The following is a 24,754-nucleotide window of genomic DNA, read 5'->3' as shown; positions in this document are numbered from 1 at the left end:
TCTGGGGAGGGAGGGCCCCTCTCGGCTGCTTGCTCCATCTTCAAAACGGTTCCCAGGCCCCCTCCGAACAGGAAGTTGCAATTAGTGGGGCTGTAGGGGAGGAGGAAAGGTTGAGACATGCATTGGAGTGAACAGACTTCGGGTCAATTTAAAATCAATTTAACCCAACGCCAAAAAGGAAGCATTCAAAAAGGTGTCAAACTACTCAGAAAAGGAGATGCACAAATTCTAACAAAAAAGCCACCAATGTATTGTTGACACTTCTCCGTGGCAAGATCTGCTTTCAATTTTATTTTTACACAAAAATCTACAAATCTAAACTGCATCTGCATCCCATACCGTCCTCAGTAAAAATACTCAGCCACTCCCCAAGAAAGTCATTACTCTATTTTTCGATTTAAAGCTTTCATGACTGCAGGGATTCATATTCTTGGTTCTTTCAGTAAAGTCACGTAGAAGGGAAACAATAAGATACAATTTAATTGCTTTATTTTTATAATTTCCCTTCTACGTGACTTTACCGAAAGAACCAAAACACGCGTCATTACTCACCGATAAACCTTTGCTTAAGATGCACAGCAGAGTGAAAGTGCAGGGATTTTTGTTGTTGTTGCCCTTGAAGCCGATTACCAGAGCGCCATTGCACACTCAACACTAATCATAAAAGTGGGCCACAGCACAAGCCAAGAGGTGGGGTGGACGTTACGACACGACGGGAAAGCCATTTCGAATATCCGCAAACAAAGTAGTAAATTACATACACTATCTGGATAGAAAATTATAGAAAGCACACGGTAAGCCCAGGGCACCCCCACCAACCCCCAGGACCTTTCCCCCTTGTACCAGTGGAGTGCGCCACTATTGGTTGTAACTACAGTCTACAATTAAAGTCCCACCGGACACTTGCACAACATCTCCGAATCGTTTTTGAAAAATACAGCAATACATTCTCCAAATCACAGTTGGGCCGGGGGACGGACTTTCATCGTTCTGGTTCACATTAGCTGCCACGCATGCGATTTCTCGTCACAACCTTAACACACTCACCCCCCCTCCCACCCCCCTCCCCCCCGGATTAACACGGTTGGCTACGTATGGTGCGAGAGAAGTTCACACATACACGGGAACGTGAATTTTCTACTTCACTGCAGCACTCTTATCGGAAAAGCTCGGGGGGGACCACCACACGCTTTGCAGATATTCAGACATGAACGAAACACAATCTGACGAGACACTCGTGTAAATTTAATGGGCAAGCCGGCTTAAATAAGCCGTTCAAGACGTCATGTTTACATAAAATTTAACAAGTCAACCGGTACTATTTGGTCTGAATGGCAGCACAATGAACAATAAAGTATTTGATTCCAACGAACGATGGATCTCAAACTGAATAACAACTTTTCATCAACAGTATCCGATAGCGAAACATGGTCTTCTTGATATACAACTTTAATTTTATTACAAAATATTAGTGCTCTAAACAATCCATATGAAGCACCTCTTATCACGTGAACAAATTAAGTTTTTTGCTTTTCTGCTGAAGGCAATAACCACCAACACACGTTCGTGCTCCAAATTATTATCGTACACAAAGCCACCGTTCCCTACCGCAAACCAACAAAACAGACGTGAGTGTACAAAGAAAACGTGCCCTTGAATGTGCACTTTCACACGTTAAAGTCTAAACGGGTGAACATTGGAAGGCATTTTTTTAAATCGTTGGTTTCATGAAGGCAACTTAACGGCAACAAAACCAAAACGTCTGCGCCCTGTGGCCCTCCCTCAGTGCTCGGAGACCCCCCCCCCCCCACTTCAGCCTGGGGCTCGGCGATCGTCAGTAAAAACTACAGTGTGAAGACTTTTTGGTCGGTGCTGCACCAAACAGTGAAATAATTGCATCGGGGGGAAAAAAATACCGCAGACAGCGTGGCATTCATGCCGCCATTTGTATACGGTCGCAAAAAAATCACCCGACAAAACCTCAGTTTAAAATCAAAAAAGCATAAATAATACAAAACAGGAATGAAGTTTGTCCAGAACGTACATATTTTTAAGTTAAAAAAAATAATCAAATATACACATACATTTACAAAACAAGCAGATTGAAGTTCCGCACCATTTTCTCAAATGTTGTTGTGAAAATATTCCAAGTCACTTTCCATTTGTAACATTTACTTCATTTAAGCCAACATTCACATCTTCAGCTCAAATCATGAACTCACAGTGTTGATTATGCAACGTTGCATAATTAAGGCAAGGAGTTTAGGCGGATAACCTTTTTATTTTGTTTAAAAAAACCAGAAAACTGGGAAGATTTAAAACAAAATTTAAACTGCATATTTCAAAATTGCTGCAAAAATTCCACAATTTGATCTTTTTCAGTTTTGACATGTAAAAAAAAGGCATTTTGTCACTCCTAAAAATGTACAAAATTAACTCCCCAAGCCCTCGTCCGCAGCATCTCACAAAATAATATAAAATGCAATCCCAATCCTCATCACTATGAGAATCAGTCCAACATCTTCAATACATCTTTAATTAGAGCTGCAATTAAGTCCGACAAATAAGGAAAATGCTCTTGTTCGAATCAAGGCAATTGTTCACTATACAACATCGATGGCCGTCATGGGGCTCTTGGCGCTCTCAAAGTCTCTGTTGTCTCTTTTTGTCCGGTTCGGCTGCTTCACGGGAATGCTCAGGGGCTCCTCCCTCTCTACGGGGGCGTATCTTGCCTTAGAGAACTTCCCCTGTTGCGCCAGCGGCGGTGGCGGTGGCGGCGGCTGGAGCTGTCGTCCCAACTTCGCCATCTCCTGCGCCTCCATGTCCACCCTGTCGAGGTCTTTAGGAAGCTTATAAAAACTCTCATCTTCCGCATCGCCGCCATCTCCACCACCTCCATCACCGCCTCCACCTCCGCCAGGTCTGCCGAAGTCGTTGATAATCTGGTTGAGCTTCTCTGCCTGGTTATTCGCCGCGGTGCCAGCCTCGCACTCGGGGATGCCGGCACGCTTGTCTTGCCGGCGACGGTAATACCGCAGCCAACAGCACCACAGCGTGGCCACACACACCAGGCAGGCAACCAGCAGCAGGGACACCAGCATTGGCACCAGATAATCTGAGGAGAACAGGAATGACCATGTAACCCCTGAAGCATGCACGCAAACCTGGCAGAGTGTATCGATAAAGCCAAAAAATCCACACCACGTAATAAAAAACACACATATATAATCTGTCAGCAGCTTTGAAACAGGTAAACAATTGTGCCCGAGATAGAATAATTTCTGCTTATACAGATTCTCCCCCTTCATGACAAAGGTTTTTCAGGGAAGTATTTCACACAAACTGACAAATAGCACGTCAAGAATGATGACGTGCAAAGATGAATAACAGAGGGGCTTGCTACTAGAACAATGCAATGGGAGAGGCTCACCTGGGCCTGCAGTTTGACTTGACCTCTTAGTCGCCACGCGCACCTCCGTGATGGCCGCCAGCACCGTGCCATTGCCGTGGCGCAAGGCATTCAGCAGCCGCGCCACCACGTCGCGAACAAACGCATCCTCGCGCAGCCCGCCCGCCTGCTCTTCCGTGGACTGAGACACGAGAGAGAGTTGCACACAATTAGTAACTCGCAATAGTGCGGACTTTAAAAATGACTCTCACAATGTGATGGCCTTAATGGGTCAAGTCTAAAACTTTTTCTCCTTGAACATGCAAGGGATTTCACTTCTCATCTCCATTGTTGGTGCCACCGGTAAAAAAATAGCATATTTCTATAATGGTGGCTTGGGTATGTATGCATGTATAACTTCTTTTGCACCGTATGTAGCCATCCGGAGGCTCAGTATCTCCTAGGATACTGCAGATTTCTCATAAAAGGAAGCAACACCCACTATCGATTGCAGAGAGAGGTTAAATTCACTCTTAAGTGAGCTTTGAATGCAGTGCCTTTAGAAATGCGATTATATCACCCAACATTTCTGGGTCACACATCCAGTGTGGATTCCGTCAAGCGACCGTCGTTTTGTGACTGCAGGTGAAGCTGCTGCTGCGAGAGTGCGACTCGTACCACGGCCACCGCCACCTTGCCATCCGAGTCATCAGATGCGTCGCACAGAATGTAGAGCGGTCGCTCTCGCGCCAGATCCCGCAAGAAGGGGAGATGACGAATTTCTGAGCAAACGTGCTCCACCAATGCTCCCTGCGCCAGAGTTCACAAGGATCAGCGGACGGATGTAACCATCTACAGTAACAGCCGGGGGCTGCGACTACATAAACATGTTTAAAAAAAAAAAACAGAGGACACCGCAGTGCATGTTCTGTTATACCGTCAATTGATTTAGCTTTTACAAGTTTATTGAACAATTATTATACCAGCTATGATCTGCCGCAAAATGTTCTACGAAAATCGCACAATTTCACCGCCCCCTAAAATCTTCCAAACATCTCAAATATCTACACCCTTGTGATTTCAGGATAGTCTCTAGCAGTGGGGTTGGCGTACCGGCTGGAGATGAAAGGGGTCGAGGGTGAGTGCAAGGCGGGCACAGGGCTCCGTGTCGGCATGGCCAGGATGGTTGGGCCGGCACTTCACTCTTGTGGGTTCGGGCCGGGGCAAGCACTCGCCCCAGTAGTCGCACGGTGCTGCTAGGCATGCAGAGGCGGGCGTTGCCATGCACTTCTGGCCGGTAGGGCAGCGGTGAGCGTCGGGGCCGGGGACCACTTTCCCACTGGTCAGGCACAGAGTTCCACCGCACCAAAGCTGCACCAGACATCCACGGTCAAAAGGGGGGGGTGTGTGGGGAAAAAGATTGTCAGATTCAACAAAAGTTCACATTTCAGAAATTCGAAATAGCTATACAAAAATGGAAAAATGTTTGGAGTTTGAGGGGGGAAAAGAAAAATCAATTTCCACCAGAGGCTAGCTTTGTTTGTGTACCATAAAGCAAAAATTCCACAACTCCATAAATATTAATGTTTATTACTCAATTATTCAGATTTACTGGAGTGTAAAATAGAGCTCCGATCCCACCTTGGTACAGTTGGTCCTGCCGTTGAGGCATTGGCACAGGTTGCACTCGTCCTCCCACTTGGCACCACTGGCATACAGCTTCCCATTCCACGGACACGGCTTGGCATAAACTGTTGGGCAGAGTCAGGAGTCACTCACACTGTCTGCGAGACGCAATACGTCCGATGTATAAACCGCCTTCTGCCAGCATTCTGCTTGGCCTACAATACAAGCAAATGTTTGGTGAAGCGTTGAAGTCGGGCACACTGCCGGTTCGTCACGTAAAGATCGTTCAAATTGAATGACATTGCTTTTTTTGTACAACGAGCAAGACACGAGTGGCGATTGGTGGAGCGGAATGCTTGCAGGCGCATGGAGAATGCTCATCGGAGGAGATCCACGCACCATCTTGGCAGCGAAAGCCGCTCCGTCCATGGGGGCAGAGGCAGCGGAATCCATTTATCTCATCCACGCACGTCGCCCCGAAGGCACAGGGGTTGGACTGGCACTCGTTCACATCTGCAGCATAACAAAAAAAAAACAAGGCGTTTGCAACGTCAGCTTGCGTGAAATGATTTCCAGCTAAAAACAATAACTATTAAGTCTATCAGCACTAACGGAAGCGGCGACTTAACAGTAAACCCTAGCATTGGCGATTGCCCACCGCTTTGAAAACAACCGACTGTCTGGCCGCTGCACGGCAACAAGTGTGTGTGGGGGTGCATGGAAATCCTGCATCAATTACGCATCGGTGGCTTTTGGTGCGATTCGGGATTAAAGAGGCACAAAACGAGAGAGACTCACTTATTCTGCAGTCGGGTCCAGCAAATCCGGGGGCACAGTCACAACGGTACCAGTTCTCACCATCCACGCAAGTGCCACCATTGTAGCTGCAGAGATTACACAGAGCACAGCCATCAGCAAATCGTTTCATGCAGAAAAGGACAAACCCCCAGTAACCTCAAAAGCGTGGTAAATCAAGCCAGGCTCGCCAGAGCGAAAGGGGGTCGCGGTGGGGGGGGGGGACACATCTGACAATGCTGATGGCCGGCCTCGGATGTGCATCTCAACGGTGCTAGCGAGGACATCGACTCTATTTGCACACCATGTGGCACAGCAGCACTACATGAAGGCCTCTATTGTCCCCATTAAAAGGCTTAGGCCACAAAAAGAAAAACGCATTTAACTGGGATGAAGAGAACAAAGTTTCCACTCACCAAGGATGTGGGTTGCAGTCGTTGGTGTCTGCGAATAAAAAAAACCAGAAGAAAAGAATCGGAATAAGATTCCCAGTTCACGTTTTGTTGAAATGACAAGCAGCGCGATACTTAAAAGGGGGCGGGGGGCTCAAATGTTTGCTCTGTGCCCATAGTGACCGATAATGTGGTGCATTGTGCTGCACGAGCTTGTGAAAGAAGCAAAAGGAATACATTCCCTCTCCAGAAATTCCTCAGGGCTGGAACAGTAGCAAGTGTACAGCTTCTTTAAAAATTCATGGCATTTTCCTGGTCGCCTTTCTTAAAAAAAAGTTTTTTTTACCAGGTAAGGCCCACGAGCTATATAGCTCTTTTTTAGAAGCGACCTGGCCACAAATGATACCTTAACGAAGTGGCTTATCACGTGGAAATGTATAGTAGCTAAATACCTATAAACGTTTGTTTCTATGTGGAGGGAAACACCTGAGGACATGGAGAAAATGCCACGTGACCGCAGGGAGAACATACAAACTTCAAATATACAGGCATTATAGGGTCGGGATCGAACCCACGACCTCCTGCTTGCCATCTGGTCGAGCACCAATTGGGTCGAGGCTCAAAAGAAAGCCGTCCCTTGGTGTGGACCAATCAGTTTCAAGGACAACGCATATATTTATCATTTTTTTTCTTTTTTGCATTTTGACTGCAGGTATTGTGGTTAATGCAGACATGAATCCTTGTGAAAAGGTTTCAGTTTTGTTGCCAGATAAAAAAAGGGGAAAAACCCTATTATTATGTTTTGGTACTGGCAAAGGAGGTCTAATGATGTAGTTAATGTCTCTTGCCACCATGGCACCTCCATCCTACCAAGACCACCAAACCCCCGCCCTTCCAATTACTAACAGGTAGTGGACAAAACATTGACAATGTAGTCCTTTATTCAATACACTGCTGGGTAATACCCCCCCCCCCCACCACCACTCTGCTGGTCATGAGGGTTGTATGACCATGCTGGTCAGTTCTGGTTGGTTAAGGAGAGCCCCGGGACAGGTTAAGTTACCACTCATGGCCAGTAATGTTAGCCGTGACTGGTTACCATATTACATTTGCACAGTCCGCAGTGTTAATCCGCAAACCACTCTCGCCACCCCTCCCACGGTAATAGATGAACACCACGGAATAATCCGATTTATAAACCAGAGGCTCAAGCTGTAAAGTCGTGTGGGCTTTGTCCTTATTTCTGGGATGAGCCACAAAGATCTGCAACCACTGCCCATTGGCCGCAGAATTACGCATTACCACAAGCGCGTTGTTTAGCCAGTTCAACTGCACATTCCCATCTAAAAAACGCGTGCAAAGTTGGCCAAGCCAAAAGAAAAACTGCAAGGTAACTGGATACATTTGTTGCCATGCACTTCAATAGTTTCAACTTAAACCAAAACGACCGAACTACTTCATGGGCATGGGAAATGACGGAATGGACCACTCACTTTCAGAACAGGTGGGTCCCTCCCAGCCCTCTTTGCAGACGCAGGTGAACGAGTCCCCGCTGCCAACACACGTGGCAGTGTTCATGCACGGGCTCGAAGCGCAGCTGCTGTTCCGCACTGGGAGCAGGAAAAAAAAATAATGATTACAGTCAAACTCCTCTTAACGACAGCAATTGGTTCCACGTAACCGGTCATTAAGAGTATAGGAAATACACGTTAAAAGCTTAATTCGGTCCGATAGCATTGAAAGCTACCCCTTTTTCACCTCAAAAACGTACTATATAATATTTAAATGGATTTTAATACGTAAAAATATTATAAAAACACAATATTCAAAATAAACATCGTTAATCAATGCATTCAATAATATTACTGTACCTACAAATAGCCCGTTGTTAACAGGGGAATGGTCGGCAAGTGAACACATTGGCCTCCATGGAGGCCCATCATTAAGCAATTAGTCGTTAACAGGGGCTCAACAGTACATTCAACAGAAAAGGAGGGCAAGTGGGCACAATTTCCCCCCCCCCCCCACCATTTGTGCTCCTCCCAAAAACAAACTACAGGAGGAGCACATTTTCTGGATGCGTGGGTCAACAACGCGGGCACACACAAGGCGTTACCGATGCTGCACGTGGCACCCTCCCAGCCCATTGGGCAGAGGCAGGCAAACGAGTCGCCGCGGTCATAGCATGTCGCGCCGTTGTTGCACGTCGCTTCGTCGCACTGCCTCTCCCCTGAACGGACGCGCACAACCAGACGACTATTAAAGCATGCAACTCCAACAAATGCCACCACGATTGCATGTTGCGTGGGACAATTTTACGCGACGTGCAACGACAAAGAAAAGGTTCGGTTCAAGTTGCCCCCCCCCCCCCCCCCACAAAGTCATTTGACATTTCAGGTCACCTTGACTTGTTCGCACTCGCACACATTTATTGAGTAAATAAACAGCTCGTACTTGAATGACAGGTCTTGCCCTTCCACCCATTGCGGCACTCGCAGTAGAAGTCATTAACCAAGTCTCGACAGCGCCCTCTGTTCTGGCAGAGGTTTGGAGAACAGTCATTGGTGTCTGAAACACAAAGAAAACAAAATTTACATTTTAACAACCTAAGACAATGCAGCATTCCAAGGTTCACCACACGGAATTCAAAGTAGGAGAGGCATACATAAATGCGCAAGCATAACCAACACCCAATGTTAAAGAGTGTACCCACCGATTTCACAGACGTCTCCTTCCCAGCCCTCGTGGCAAATGCACTGGTAGGACTTCACACCATCGATGCAAGTCCCCCCGTTTTTGCAAGGATTGACAGTGCAGTCATTAATGTCTAGAGATGGGGAGAATTGGGAAGAATGCGTATTAGCTCAAAGTGAACAGACACCAACAAACACACAGCAGGCAACTAAGAATGACGCAAGTGGATTTTAAGCAAGGGACGTACTCTCGTGGCAGTAGGTGCCGGTGAAGCCCTCATCGCAAGAGCACGTGAACTTGCCGCCGCCCTGGCTCACGCAGCGGCCGTGAGGACCGCACACCCCCGATGAGATGTAGCGCATGCCGCTCTGCGTCGAGTTGGAAGCCACCGCCACCGTGCAGCTGTCGATCACTGCCATGCGACAAGAGCGGTCATATAAAAAAAAAAACACTTGTAAAGTTCAAGGAGGTCAGCGTCTATTCTGTGCAATGCCATTGGTCGGTCTTAACCAGGCAATGCAAAATGCCACATTCCAATCATGGGGAGCAGTCTCCCCATATATATATGGGATGCACACTATTTCACACCGTGATACTCTTATTGTTGTAGACCTCATGAGGACGATGCGCTGGGTCAACCAACATGTAGATGACAGTGGCCGGATGAAAGGGAATAAACCTCTGCTACGTCAAGTAAAAATTCGTCTTTAACAGGGCGAGTTTACGTACGGTGCCGAGTAATGTTTCGCGCTTCATGACACACGAGGTCGATGTGGGGGCTTCACCTTGGCAGGTGCTGGTGCGGCAGTGGTCACGGAGACGGGAGCAGTTCTTCCCCTCGTAGTCCTCGGAGCAGCTGCAGAAGTAGTCCATGTTGAGGTTGAAGCAGGGTGCTCCATTCTGGCACGGGTTGGGCTCGCAGTAGTCCACGTCCAACTACAGCGGGGAACCGGAGGTGTGCGTCAATACCATGCCAACAACAACAACAACATTTACACACCGGTTTTACACTCGCCATTGACTGTAGAGGCCGTGCGCGATGGCACCATCCTTTTTTTTTTTTACACAAATAACGTTTCCTCCCTCACCTGACACAGGTGGCCAGAGAAGTCAGCTGGGCAGAGGCAGCGGAACGAGTTGAGCTGGTCCTGGCACTGCCCGTTGTTAAGGCAGGGCGAGCTCACACACTCGTCCACCTCTTGCTGACAGCCGCGGCCCGTGTACCCTGGCGGGCATGTGCAGTGGTAGCCATTCACCAGGTCCTGTGGTAAAACACACGAAAAGGCTTTTGCTTTGCATCGCTGCTATATATGTATTCATGTGACACATCGCTATTAAGTTAACTTGCAGAACGACATTTTTTTTAAAGTGTTTAATTTTGATTAACATCACTCGAGCAGAGATAAAATGAGATGGCTTGCAAAACCCAGGCAGCAAAGGGACCAAGTCACGTTAAATTGAACTTGTCCTAGAATCAACCCCAGCTCCAATTCCTTGTATTGCTGTAGCAGAGGCCAGGTATAGGCATTGGGCAGGGGTAAAAGAGGCTGCATAACTTTAGGGAAATCTTATAAACCACACAATGGTGGCACATGCTGGTACCCGTGACCAGCCTGACCGGATTGATTGGTATAGTGGAGCGCATCGCCTGCCGCGCAGCTGCAACCACAATATTAATTCGCTGTTTGACTATCTTCAAAAGCAGTTTTGCTCTTTAAAAACCACTTGAAAAAAATGTAGCGAAAAAAGTCACAACATTTCTGACGAGAGCAAGTGCTTCGAACAAATTTTAGAGAAGCGCGCAGCTACGATTTGTTGTGGATTGACACTGGAACCTGCGTGTGTGTGCGCACGCGCGCAATACGGGAAGATAATTCAGCATGGAGTAGGCCTTACCGTGCAAGTCCCACCATTCTGGCACTGCCCATGGCAGTCGTTAATGTCTGAAAAGAAATGTTGAAGTTAAAATACCATTTAAGGACCACTTAAAAAACACACACGTCATATTACACCACTTGGGGCACACACATTACACAAGCTCAGTACAGCAACCTACAGCTGCAAAATGCCTACAGCTCCTCCAAACGATTAAAATCGCAGGTGAATGCACGCAGCTGTGTTTGAATGCCACCAACACTATAGGAGCGTCACCTCGCCCCAACGGCGTATGTTAACCATTAATGCCCACAAACAGCAGCACGCGTGTAATCACAGTCAACACCTGTCAGCAGGCGGATGCCAGCACAACCCAGGTGTGTCTACACGAAAGCGTAACCAACAGGCACGGCCCATTAGCGGAACTTCCCCCCCCCCCCCCCCCCCCAAGTTAAATTTTCACAAAGCAAACACATTTTAAATTAATTTAAAAAAATTTGGGGGGGGGGGTCAAGATTTTATAGAAAACTACTTCAAGAAGATCGTAATGAGGACCTTTCCTTGTATAAAATGTCAAATCCCCAAACTGCCATGGCACGCTTCGTAAAGCAGCAAAGGGGCCAGGCGGGCCCTTACCAACCACCTGGCAAGAATGAAGAACATCGCCACCCGGCAGAAGAGCGGTGCGCGCCGTCACGGTGGGGGGGGGGGGGGGGGGATTACTCACCGATGTCGCAGTTGGCACCGCTCCAGCCCGGCAGGCAGTCGCAGTAGTAGCTCCCCACCAGGTTTCGGCAGGACTTGGCGTTCACGCACGGCCGTCCCTCGCACTCGTTCGCATCTGCATGCAACAGACGGTTTTTACAGGGGGGGGGGGGGGGGGGCAATTGATGCAACTGCCACGGGCGACTTGGCCTGCAGGGTAAATAAGCCTGCGCTCTTGGTACTTTGCATATTTGTTAAAAATGAAAAAAACAATGAAATGGCAGACGGTGAAACTATTTAACAAAGAGCATTTATGTATTATTTACGCTTTTGTCAATACACTGAAGGACAAAGGCCTCTCTCCCCCCTTCCCCTATGCCGTTTCAGTTATCAAGTGTTGACCATAGTCAACCACGCATTTCAGTGCGGCTTTCTGTGGCCGAGGGTGGTGGTCCAGGACTCGGCCATCACTCGTCACAAAGGTTAGCCAAAACCCAGAGAAACTCGGGTAGCCCAGTTTACAGCAAAGTGTGCCAATCACCGCTACTGTTCTCACCCCTGGAACATAAAATATTTTATGAACCAGTTTTTTTTTAAAGTTGTTTTTTGCAGAATTTCAGATGCCATAAACCAGTAGCAAAGTCAAATGTGAATTAATTCCCTGGAACGATGGTAGGAGCAACTACATTCACCCAGCATTCAGAAGAAATCTGCTGCTATCGATTTGATGCCATGACACAAAATAACAAAAACACACCTGGGTGGAAGTCGAGCAAATTTTATGCATTTACATTAAAGATCAAGATTTTAAAAAAAAAAAAATCGCCGAACGAAGACTTTGCTAGAGTGGCACAAATTGCAGAGATGTTGCCGTGTGTACCGTGCCCTCTAGTTCACACCGGCGGCTCTCGCAGGGAGCGGGGACTCTCTCCTCCCGCACTTTGGCATGCGTACCGAGCTGACAAGTACGGCCCATCCACTGTGGCGGGCACCGGCACTCAAAATCGTTGAGCCGATCACGGCACGTCCCTCCATTCCCGCAAGGATCCGAGGCACAGTCATCGATGTCTGCAGAGAGAGACGGCAACCGTTAGAAGCGAGGATGACACCAACGCCTAGTCAATAAAGATGCGTCCAAGTGTAAACAACAATAATAAAGCTAGCGGGGGAGACGTGGCTTGCACTGGGACCCTACTAGTTACGGAATTTGGGCCAATATACATCTTCAAATGAAGTGGGTGATGGTAATGCAACTGCAAAGACAAATTTAAGCCATACCACTGTATTCAAGCAGACAGCCATACAAATCATAAAAACCCACCCATTTGCATCACACCAGTACCATGTTTCACTGTGCAGCTGCATTTCAACCACACGCAGGTGGCACAGGAGATTATCCATACTCTTTGGTTCTATTCGGTAAAGTCACGTAGGTAAAAAATAAAACAAATAGAACCAAAGAGTATGGATCCTTGCAGTCACGAAAGCTTCAAATCTAGAATTAGGAGATTATCCGTAATCTGCTGGTAACAAGGTATCCATTATGGTAAGCGAACGCTCAAATGAAGAAAAAAAAGCATTAGAAAAAAATCAATTCACAAAATTAGCGAATCAATCTTTAGCACCAAATGCAGCTGAAGTCTATTCCGTGGGACCGCTGCAGTATTGATCGGAGGTAGTTGCCACCCATCAGGGGCAGAGTCACGAAAACCACAGACAGCCCTTTGTCCCTAGGGATACGGCTGCCATACGTCCTAATTACGCACAGATAATGTATCCAATGCTTTATAAATCCTTTATTAGATCTATTTGTAATTATGCTACTAATCATGCGTGATAAATTAGAGGCGGACAATGCAGCGAGAGTATTGGGTTCGCTGGCGGCGTATCGCGTGGCACCGGCGTAGCCTTTAAAGTGCGCACCAACAACAGAAACGGATCACTTTTCAGAGTCATTCCCTTTTTGTATGGCTTCAGTTTCCTTGGCAGAGAAGGGAAAGTTGTAGGTTTTGTGTTGTGGTGGAGGGGGTGGGTGGCGGAAAGGAGGCAGCTATTTGCCAGAAATGCATTTATTTCGAGGTAGGGGGGGGGTTGGACGCAAACCACACGAATCTCGTTCCCGCGAACTTAAATCTCACGATAGCATGGGGGTAATGAAAGAGGGGAGGGGGGGGGGCTGACGAAGGCTAACTCCCCCTCCCGCCCCCCAGGGCAACCCCAGACAGTGTGTCCGTTACCATATGCACAGGTCAGTCCCGTCCAGCCCAGAGCGCAGACGCACTCGAACCCCGAGGGCGTTTCGTGGCAGCTGCCGTCGTTGGCGCAGGGGTCAGACAGGCAGGCATGCTCGGCTGTGTGGGAGGGAATTTCAGGAGAGGAAATAATTTTCAGAGCGCTGAACAAACAACGGGGTTGTGTTACGCATAGCTGTGGCGCCTCACCCGTAGCCAACTGCCTCACGTACTGCTCGCATTCGCCATATCGACTTGCTTCCAGAGACACTCGTGCCAAGCTCAATTTATTTATACATTTATATAGCCACAAAATCAGATTGCTTTTTACGTGCAGCTCTCACCGCTACCCTGCCACATTAATGTGGAATTGCCACATTGGGAATGGGGCAGTTCCACGATAAAAAAAAAATATGGGGCATGGGCGCACTTTGCCTTTTTCCACACTTTCTGCATCCGTCAGACTGATTACATGTTCACCTTGAAAATGCTGATGCAAGCATATTCATCTGGACACCCACAATAGTGACATCTCAGCATTCATAGTGTGTGGCAGGGGAATTAAACTGTCGAACAAACTTAACTATAAGCGTCTCTCTCTGTCATAGATTTAATCAGCTTTGCTTGTCAGACGAAATAATTAAACGTCCCTTGACCACCTCTTTTACAACGTATTTTCAATTAAAGTTTAAATTTGATTTATCTTACCTTTAACACTGTTAACGTGCGGAAATGGAAATGCTAAAACCCCAGGTGGACCATCGTCATTCATTCCAATGTCCCTTTTGAGCAAGTTAAGCACAACTCCAAGTAGTTTTGTCCCCAGTAATAGAGCCTTGGGATGGAGGTCACTGCTCAGCTGCGACCCAAACATTCATAGCGTGAGAATGAAGCCTGCAGATGGCCCACCCAGACCTCAACCTCCACACCAGCCCTCTTCCCCATCCAAAGCCACCTCAACTCAGAAAACGCAACTACAGAGCCAGGTGCTCAATACAAGGAAACACGTTAAGGGGTTTTGCTCAGCAGAGCGGAACACAGTAGGCGGGACAGACAGAACACTCCGAGCAGACGTCACGAGTAAGAGCTCTCCCACCCTTCCCCCCCTCCCCCATGAAATAACACTCAATGTGTTTTTTTCACAGCAAAGCTGCATCATTGTGAAAGTCATTAGAGCAAAAAAACGCTTTCGATTGTTCCATGGCAGGCTTGGTCAGGAAGGAAAGACAATGAATGCCATCTCCCGGATCCTGCAGCTTAACAGACGCGGAACGTACCGATTTCGCAGGTCGTGCCGGAATACCCCTCGGGGCAGACGCAGGTGTACTCATCTGGCTCCGTGTTGGCGCATGTCCCGCCATTCCGGCACGGCGTGTGCGTGCCGCAGTAATTCAGATCTACCAATGAAAACAACAGACAGCCGAACGGCGCCCGCATGTCAAAAATGAGCAGAGGGGGCACGCAAACAGCGAGCGGCGATGCGAGGATATGCAGCAGCTCGTGGGTGGTGGTGGTTGCGATGTCGAGCACACACCTTTATCGCAGAGGAGGCCGCCCCAGTTGGTCTCACAGCTGCACTGCCAGGGCTCGTGGCACGTGCCGCGTACACACCCGGGGTACGGCGTGCACTGGTCGCAGTACGCGCCCTGCCAACCGTACTGGCACCTGCGAGCGAGCGCATCGAACAAACGACACGCGCACATTGCTCATCAACTCCCGAGATATGGACTGAAGAAACGATACGGTCAAGAATTTACAGATCATGATCGAGAAAGCACGAAGACCAATTTGGACACCCCCCCCCCCCCTATGCAGGCATCATGTTAAAACTAAACACCACGTGAGAAAGTTTTGATCATTTTGTTCTTTGCCGTTTTTAAACTCGCATGCATCCATATGTAATAACCAAGCTTTAAAAATCTAAGCCCGTTCTTAATACCAATAAGTAAATGGGGCCATAGTTGAACCCGGCAATGCATAGCATCAAGCGTCATCACCGAACTGCGAAAGTCAATTCACGTCTACTCTTAACCACCCTTGGTGGCTCACGGAATGTCCCTTGTAAGATTCAAGTCCACAAAGCAACGCATGTATGATTCAAGTGAACAATTTTGAGGTCGGTGCATCGCTGTAAAATTAAAGCATGCATTGCAAGTCGACTGCAAAAGTGCCATACAAAGTACGTTGCAGGCAAAGTCCTTCATTAACAGAGCACTCATCCACACAACTGAGCTCTCGGCAGCTCGGGAACTCAGGAGGGTGGGGAGGGAAGAGGTCGCTGCACCAGTCACGCAGTAAATTAATAGACTCACATTTTCCCCTGAACTTGTTTCACAAGGACAGTGGGAACTGGTGATGCTCAGTTAGCCCTGGTTAATGTGGTGGTTATTTAACCCAAAAAACACAAACTGAAATGAATAATTTGCAGTCGTCTGGTTCCCAGTGTCTGTGGGCTGTAGGCATGCATCTTGACAGCTGAAAATTATTGGTCTGCTTGTTTTTGTGCGACATTTTTTGAAATGACCTTTTTATTCGTGCTGGCTCCTGGGCTCATTTCAATAGCAGTGAAGTTTAAAGCATTTATCACCTATGTGAAACACTTCAAGGCGGCTTCTAAAAATCATTACCTCTACAACTCAACGACAAGGGTGATGAATCACTTTCTAAAATTGGAATTTCCAGTTTTGGATCATGGAAATCTTTTTTCACACGGGAAACTTTTTAAAAGCAGTATTAATCTTACTTCAGAATTACTCCAAATAAAATCTGAAATTACAATTTACAAGCAGAGCAATTCGCAATTTGGAGCGAGGCAATCGGCTTTGCGCCAGTGTTGACCTGTACAAGTGAATAGGTACGATGCTGCAGGTGTGCAGAAGTATGGGGTAGGGGTAAGGGAACAGAGGACAAAACAAAAAAACCTCAGTCTAACATTTCTCCAAAATGTGAAAAGAGGCAGCCCAGATCATTACAAGGATAACAGGCAACCCAATCCCACATACTGAAGGATGGGCCATAAAAAGGGAGCCTTCAAGCTTACCACAGGTCCAGAGCCCACACAAGATCGGTTTTGTTGTGGTAATTTAGATGGAGTTTTGACACCAGCTAATAAAGAGCTCCAAATTCAATTCTAAAACTGTCCAACTGAAGATGCATGCACATGCAAGTATTTAAACTATTCACAGGACGTGCAAAGCACAACAAGACTTCACCGAGAGCTCAGTGGGGCCCACTCTAATTCACTGTTCAAAAGCAGCCACGCCAAGGGCCAGGTGGCAATTAAGTCTCCAATGAGCCCCCCACTTGTCTACAACTGCTGTCTCTGTTACCTCCTTTACCCCATAAATTTGTTTATTATATTACCGTCATCACTTTGTTTTAAGGTTTGTCACAAATGCATACATCCCTATGAACCACCACCCCACCCTTTTCTTGCCTGTACGCAAAAAGGCATTGGACAAAAATGTAGCCTGCCTCATGCGATTTGGTTCTGCAATAGGGTCCTGTTGTTACTCGTTACACACAAAACCCTTATTTAAGGGAAATGCAAGAAAATAAATAAAAATAAATTGCTCCCGATAATAACCAGTGGGCCCCCCCCCCACACCCCTCGTTGGTTACCCACAAGAATTGCACAAAGGTCGATTGCACCTATCGCTCGCTGCGCTGCTTCCCAGCCAGTGCCACAGCTTTTGCCGGAAGCCCCTGTAAACAGGCAACGTCCCCCCCCCCCCCCCCGCGTGTAGATGCGTCAAATTGGCAGTCCCACCGGGCAGATGCCCCGCACCACACCAAAGGCCACACTGAGAGCACAAAACCTCCCTTTGTGCCAATAATCTTAACAGTGCTCATTTCACACGGGAAAAAAAAAAGCACAGGAGGGGATGCATCTTTATCTCATGAAAGCTCTCGCACGCTGACCTCCACCAGTACCATAATCTTTTTTTTTTTACCACTGGAAGCATATTACACCTTTTACAGCTTAAACCACGAAACATTAACAGTTAGGGGTCATGAGATTGCTTCTTACAGAAACAAGGAAATCTTAATTTTGGCGGTAGGAGGAAAACAAGCTTGAAGTTTACGACCTCCAGTTACGAGATTATCTTGTACGAAATTCAAAGTCTCAAACGTAAAAAAAATGCTTAACATTACACGGGTCGTAACCAAAACCGTTCCGACTTGCTCAACGTGTTACTGCACATCCGAGAGGATGAAGCAGACAGGTTGTTTGTTTAACAGCAAACAACAGGGCAGATTGACCGCCTGGGACGGGTCCCGAGAACATCATCTCCATACAATAGGGCGCCAGCAACGCGCATTGCGGTGGCGGCAAGGGTGGAGCGCCTGCGACGATGATTTTGACACTCTGGATCTAAGTGCAGGCTGCGAGGCTCGAGTGCCAGTGTGCTGTGCATGCTTGCGCCTCAGCCATAGAGCAGGTGACCCCTATTGTGATGGATGGCCCATTGTGGAGACAATCGCCTGGGTCTCCCCCAACCTCCACCCCCAAGCTATGCATACTAACCGTGGGAACACTTCACCTTAAGTAAACAGCCGAGCCAAGCAGCAGTGCATGTCTGAGCAGCAGACTTCACAAGCTACAGGGCTGTGTGGACATTGCCCTGCCCTTCACACATTGGTCAGCTGATGCTTTAGAGCAGTGCGGAGAGAGCCGGGACAAACCAAGATACGCTTACTTTCCAGTGCGGTTCTCTCAATGACGCACATATATTAAACTATTATGCACGTGATCCAGGGCAGGGTGGGCAGTTTGATTGTATCCCAACTCTTCAAATAGATGACTATCTATGCCTTTCTCCAATTAGACCACTTTATTTTAAATCATTTTACACGTTCTTGTCAAATGTGGTGGCAAATTAATTGGAAAACGTGTGACTATAGATGTCAGCTTTACAATTTGCATTTTGATTGATCCTCAACAGGCCCACTAACACCAAGCTGCGCGAGTGGCTAGGCATACTGCCTAGGTTAATTGGGACTTTAAATATCCTGTGACTAACAAAAGCACATCATTGGGCATCTCAAGCTTCAAATTTATGTTGAAACGAATCGTTAAAATATTACTCCAGCAGGCTCTCACCTGCTTCTAAACAACGCAAATGTACACGAGAACAAGACTAAACATTTCTGGGGTAGATTCTGGAGGAGTCCTCTGCCCAAGATTTCCCACGAGAAGCGAACACCCGTCAGGATGAGCGACACTCCTTCGGAATCGCCAGCCCCGCACGCAGATAGAGCACAATGGTGGACATACGAGTGGTATTATTCTGGGGACTCCGATTACAACCCCCATCTGTCAGGCAGCACGGTCGTCCGGGAGACCGGCCCCTCAGTTTGGCCTGAGCACGCTGGGAACAGTGGCCACCCCACCGAGCGAGCAAGTGAGGGGTAGAAGTGGGGCTGGTGGGAGAGGTTGCGGCGAGGGGTGGGGGCGGTGGTGGTGGGCTGGAGAGAGGAAAGGGTCCCTGCTGGGGGAAACGCGTTGGAAGACACCCTCAATTAGTCCAATGAAGGTCAATTTGTCCCGCCGCAGAAGAAAATTGTCCAAAAGATTGAAGATGTGTTCAGATTTCTCCCCCCCCACCCACCCTGAACGAATGCAATGAGAGAGAAAAACAAATCTTCGGGATGTAAAGTGGCCCACTTAGTTTTACGGCGATTGCCAGTTTGTTTCCTTAACCTTCGCACAACTCCCAATGCACCCAAAACACTCATGCCCCAACTGTCCTTCCACTTGGCACTCAGCACCAGAGTGGCGCACCGTAAGTCCCACAGTCGGCTTGCCACCTGCTCGAGGTCAGGCAATTAATCACTTGACAACTACAGCTTTAAATGCCACTCTTATCCAAGAGAGAAAACAATATTTATGAACATTGATCTCGACTTTGGGGGAAGGGGGGGGGATTTACTCTTGTTATGACAACTTTTAAGAGCGGTTGTGGCCATCAAATGAATTTCTGCTACAGATAGCAATTCCAATAAGTGACATTTTTTTGCACCCATCGCACGTTCTATACTGCAAAGCTATCGTACCAAGCCACGCCTGGAAAAAGAACTGCAAAAAGCTACAATTTTCACTCCGAGCTTCCCATTAGGTCACTGCTAGGGAGGCGGTGGTCTGGAGATGAGTGGATGCAACATTCCATAGTGGTAGTTCCCACCAGTTTGCAAAACGGGCTCTTCCCCCGGCACACCATTACCAGGAAACACTGGGTGAGAAAGAATCTCTGGCCATGCTCTGAAGTGCAGGCCTGGTGGCAGCAGGGTGTGTGGATTAGGCTAATCCTGTTTTCAGGTAGACTGCATTTTTTGTCCGCAGAAAACTGCGTGTTTGCCGACAGTGAATGGAGAGAAGAGGCTTTCTCTGGGGTGCTCCGTGGCAGAGGTCAAACTTTTCACCTCCCGACACCCTCCCGGCAAGAGAATTTTTTTTAAGTAGTTTATTTTTGGATTGCATATTTTATCCAGAAGCCAGTCTTTTCTGTTGGTTCTCAAAAGGGCAGTGAGAATAAAACTCTCAGCTTTAGCTCTAGGCCATGCGGTGTTTACACAGTTAATCCGAATCCTTTGACTCAAAAGATCGCACCTCCCAATTGTCCGAACAAGTATTCCAATTGCTGCCAAAATGTACAAAACCCGCGTGCTGGTGCGATAATAGAAAACAAATCTATTCCCATGTATATACAATGGGCAATACTTAGCAAGTTCACAAGACGAATTATTAAACATTGACGGTGATTGGAACACCCAACACTGCAGAAATAGGTAACCAATCATCCCACCATCAATAGCCACGCAAGAGAGACCAGCATTACCAAGGTGAATGCTCTGGTAAGCACAGTCCCAGGCCATTACATTCGGATAAATGATACATCTTGCTCATCCCAGTGAATCGTTAACAAGTCTGGGGTGCCGAGCAGATCACACGGCACGTGCTGCTGGGACGCCAAGCTGCCGCCTCCGCCAGTAACGGGAGGCGCCACCCCCTCTTCCTGCTACCCTACGATCAATGCGGCGAATATGCAGGGCAGCGTAAAATAAATATTTTCAGAATGATGTCCGACTAGTGCTATTTATTTACTGCGTGTTCCTTAACCTATGAAATTCCATGTTCTTACAAAAAAAACAAGATTATCTTTAGTGGTACTTAACAATGACAGCTTAAAAGATGCATTTTACTTTTTTAAAAATATGATTGTACCTGCGACCCACTCCCCCACCCCCCCCCCCACTTGACACTGTCTGCACATGAAATACGTGGTGGCTTTGGGGCAAGCACTTGCCACTATCGAGGCAGAAACAAATATTATTTCTGGAAGCTGTGGCAACCCCTCCCGGTTCTGCTGCAGGCCCTGGGTTGGTTCCTCACGAGAGCACGGCCTTCCTGCACCGCAGCAGTGAGCCCTCCCACCCTCCCACGTCCACCGTCAATACAGCTGCCAGTCAAGAGAGGCCTTGGCCTGGCCACAACAATCCACTGCACAAAGGCACCCCCCCCCTGTGAAACGCCCCTTCAACAAGGCCCAAGGACAGCTGAGCCTAGTCAGGCAAGACTGCTCAAACAATCCACGCTCTGTTCAAACCGCTCCTCATGCAGCACCAACATCCCAGCGTTTAATCCAAACAGGCCCTTTTAGAATTCCTCTCTGCCCCCTTACACAGTGACGTAGTAGTGTCAATTTCTATTAAAAAGGGATGTCCCATTATTCAAGTGACACAGTACCAAGCGAGCTACTTCATGGTTGAAAAATAGATTGCTAGCCTTGCTGGGATTCACGTGTTGTTTTCTTTTGAGATTGTTTTCTTACTTGCATTCTCCGGGAACATTGCAAAATCCATGAATCAAGTCGCAGCCTTGCTTACAAATTGCTGAAAAAGAAGAGAGCACTTTAAATTTACAACATTTGACACTTTCACAATCATTCCAAAACATGCTTTTATTCATGCATTATTAATGCACACTCACCATCACCACATGACTGATGAGTTCTTCCAATGCGTTTGGCAAGAGCACAGGATTATGATCCATTACAATTAGAGATTACTACGAGATTGCCCAAGGTGTGAAGCACAGCGCATGGCAACCCAATGCGTTCTCTCTTTACCAATCTCATTAAAGTGGTTGTCTCGGCCACATCCACCAAGCTTCTCCCAGGTTGCCCCCCCCCCCCGCCCAGAACGCTCGCACACCTTGGTTGCAATCAGGGCCCATCCAGCCCTCCATGCAGGCCTTGTTTCCATGCCCGTCGCACGTGTTGTGCCCAAAGAAGTCGTTCCGCGGGCGGCACAGGCGGTTGCAGCTGGTGCCGTAGTAGTGCTCGTCGCAGCGCACACGTACACGGTACTCCAGGCTGGCCACCATGCCGTGGTGCTGCAGCAATTGCCACGTGTCGCCAGGGTTGATCATGCCGAGGTTGAAAGCCCGCTCCACCAGGTCGCCCGGACCTAGGCGACGTGATGCAAGGAAGACACGCACACGCATGTGGTCAAACTATTGGATACGTAGTCTTGAGTAAAAAGTTTTAAAAAGCTAGTCAAGTGACTAACTCCCCCCTTCCCCCTCCTGCCAGACCACATCGCACTCCTGCTCAAGTTAGCACAGGTCCACGCTCGCTGCACATCCTCGGTCAATAATGGACAATACCACCTTCCCAGGGTAGGGGGCCCTTGTCTCAATGACAACCACTGCATCAGGGACCAAAGAGAAAAACAATCTTTACAACATTTGAACGGGAAAGGCAACCTATGGGCCAAACTATTTCCACAACGGTAAACAGAAAAAAATCTACAGTAAATCAATTTTGGTAAAATTCGACTGAAAAACCATTCGAAAAACTTTTGGAAATAATTTGCACATTCCATTTGTAACGGTTATTTCCCAGCCTATAATACTTTTGCCCATTTTCAAACCGTGCAGAAGTGCCAATGGCACGGTACGATACTCTAAATGCTAGTGTGGCACTGGGGGACGGGAGACATCCTTGAGTGCCAAGCGCCGCAGCCGCTCCCGAGCAGCACGACAGATCTCAGGGTTACCAGGGAGGGAAAATTCAAATGGCAAAATGGCGCGGACGTATGCGCGCGCGTGGGCAGATACGGGTAAACGGCAAGCCTAGCTGCAATATCAATATTCAGTAATGCAAGCGACCAAAAATGTACATTATTGAAACCTTTTCCAAAGTGCAAGGGGCACACTCCTTCTCTGGATTAAAGTTTGCACTGCTACCAAGCGCATCTATTGCGGTTACAAAACCATGCCGGAGACCAAGCACTGCGACAGACCTTGACGCATCAGACCACAACATAGCCCCCTATCAGCGCCCTTGAGAAGTAATCAGCCTTTTTAAAGCAAGGAGACTCCAAAACTTGAGCACCATTGGTTCCCATCCCCCTTATTCTTCCGGCAACAGGAAAGCTATACAGCTCCGCGAGTCACCCTCGGCTTTCATTAATGGTTTAACAAAGACAGGGGAGCATTTAAATCACAACATAGGCACGTTAAGGTGGGACACGGATGCATGGTATCCTTTGCAGCCGACTAGTCAGGTGATCCATGCCTACTTGGTACAAAGTCCAAATCTGGACAAAGTTAGAGAAGCATATAAATTCCCCGGGAAGCCCCTTGCAGCTCCTGTGCACACCACACACAAACATTCCTCTTCCAAGTGGCCAATTGTTCCCATTCAGCACCCAGGTACAAGGGAAAAACTCAACAGCAGTCTACCTTACAACGTGAACCCACCGCAGAACCAAGAGCAATAAGATTCGGTCTAACACACCGACATGGTGCGCGTTGAACAAACGTGATTACACACGACGCTCGGCAAGGCAATTTGCCCAGAGTCGTTTAAAGCTTTATGAAAATCAGACTGCTCGCGCTAGTTTCTCAGGTCGCAGAATGCCAATTTTCAGACTGTCAAAATGTTTTTTTTATCTGGAACCAACTGCGTGCTTGTTGTATTCCACTAAACAAAGGCAAAACATTTTTAAAGCATATTTGGCAAACTTTGTACGACCGTGCTCAAATACCCAGGGAACAAGTCTGGTGACTTCATCATGGGTAATTCTCACAGAACCAGAATCAGCATGCCTCATAAAACATGCACCCTCATGCACTGCCAGACACCCCAGCGTACCAGACTCAGGTGTGGGCGAATCAGCATTATTATTCTTATTATGAGTATAAAATGACTAATCATGCACCATTACTTGGCAATTTCAAACACTGTCCAACAGAACCATTTTAATTTGTAATGACTTTTTGATTGGGTCTCAAATAGTTTATACACTTTCAATTTAAGCAAAAGCTGTACATGCCACAACATTTTTACCCCAACTTTAATTTTATTAATACAAAAAAGAAATGCCAAACTTTAATTATTTAATTATTCCCACAAACGCTTTTTTTTCAGCAACCACACGTTCAATTGTTTCAGGCTTATTGGCAATTCGTTAGCAAATAAAACACATTATGTAAAGTCCAAGCAATGGGGGAAACAAGTCACTTAGTACAAACACGAGCACCACATGCATACACACACACGTGTGTATACTGCCGCAAGGACACGTACCTCCAGCAGTGGTGTTGTCTTGATCCCATGCCTCCAAAATTAGCGTGTACGATCTCTGCAAGTGGGAAAATTTTGGTTACCATTAGTATTTTGAAAATCGAAACGTGACCAAACCTGCATAAGGTACAGTATGACAGGGGCACTTCAAAGCGACTAAAAAAATAAATGTAGCTGACAGGAGGCATGAGAACATGGGATGATCGACACAGAGGTAAATATATTTAAATAACAGTTTCAGGGAGCATGTGGCACCATTAGCCCACCAAACCTATGAACCAGGTGACCAGTTGGATTCCTCAGCCACAGATAACATTAGTTGCAAGTGATATCCGAACCAGTCCCTGGACCACCTTTCACCCTACCTGTCTGGTATTAGGTATGGGTTAAACAACTCCCAAAGCCCATTAAAGCGTGGGGAAGCCTTCATCCAGCCGAGGATTGACAGAGGGGCTT

General features: G+C 47.4%; 1 protein-coding gene across 1 annotated transcript in view; it reads right to left on the bottom strand.

The window, feature by feature from the left end:
• Window positions 1–1,224: 1,224 nt before the first annotated feature.
• Window positions 1,225–24,754, bottom strand: part of JAG1 (jagged canonical Notch ligand 1) — a 38,158-nt gene continuing 14,628 nt past the window's right edge. The window contains exons 3-26 of the mRNA XM_032947710.2: window positions 24,302–24,356; window positions 21,921–22,175; window positions 21,539–21,599; window positions 15,241–15,371; window positions 14,984–15,103; window positions 13,713–13,826; window positions 12,430–12,543; window positions 11,498–11,611; window positions 10,792–10,838; window positions 9,984–10,157; window positions 9,681–9,831; window positions 9,143–9,307; window positions 8,915–9,028; window positions 8,656–8,769; window positions 8,318–8,431; window positions 7,695–7,811; window positions 6,226–6,253; window positions 5,813–5,898; window positions 5,414–5,527; window positions 5,030–5,139; window positions 4,502–4,759; window positions 4,067–4,198; window positions 3,431–3,590; window positions 1,225–3,115 (exon numbers count right to left, since the gene is read on the bottom strand). Of these exons, the coding sequence (XP_032803601.2) occupies window positions 2,604–3,115; window positions 3,431–3,590; window positions 4,067–4,198; window positions 4,502–4,759; window positions 5,030–5,139; window positions 5,414–5,527; window positions 5,813–5,898; window positions 6,226–6,253; window positions 7,695–7,811; window positions 8,318–8,431; window positions 8,656–8,769; window positions 8,915–9,028; window positions 9,143–9,307; window positions 9,681–9,831; window positions 9,984–10,157; window positions 10,792–10,838; window positions 11,498–11,611; window positions 12,430–12,543; window positions 13,713–13,826; window positions 14,984–15,103; window positions 15,241–15,371; window positions 21,539–21,599; window positions 21,921–22,175; window positions 24,302–24,356 (3,360 nt within the window). The 3' untranslated portion in view covers window positions 1,225–2,603. The remainder of the gene's footprint in view (window positions 3,116–3,430; window positions 3,591–4,066; window positions 4,199–4,501; window positions 4,760–5,029; window positions 5,140–5,413; window positions 5,528–5,812; window positions 5,899–6,225; window positions 6,254–7,694; window positions 7,812–8,317; window positions 8,432–8,655; window positions 8,770–8,914; window positions 9,029–9,142; window positions 9,308–9,680; window positions 9,832–9,983; window positions 10,158–10,791; window positions 10,839–11,497; window positions 11,612–12,429; window positions 12,544–13,712; window positions 13,827–14,983; window positions 15,104–15,240; window positions 15,372–21,538; window positions 21,600–21,920; window positions 22,176–24,301; window positions 24,357–24,754) is intronic.

Source organism: Petromyzon marinus, chromosome 6 (genome assembly GCF_048934315.1).
Source record: "Petromyzon marinus isolate PM22_M1 ecotype Great Lakes invasive population chromosome 6, UKy_Petmar_22M1.pri1.0, whole genome shotgun sequence".
NCBI lineage: Eukaryota > Metazoa > Chordata > Hyperoartia > Petromyzontiformes > Petromyzontidae > Petromyzon > Petromyzon marinus.
The sequence above is the reverse complement of the archived record's forward strand: the minus strand, read 5'-3'. Positions and strand labels throughout refer to the sequence as shown.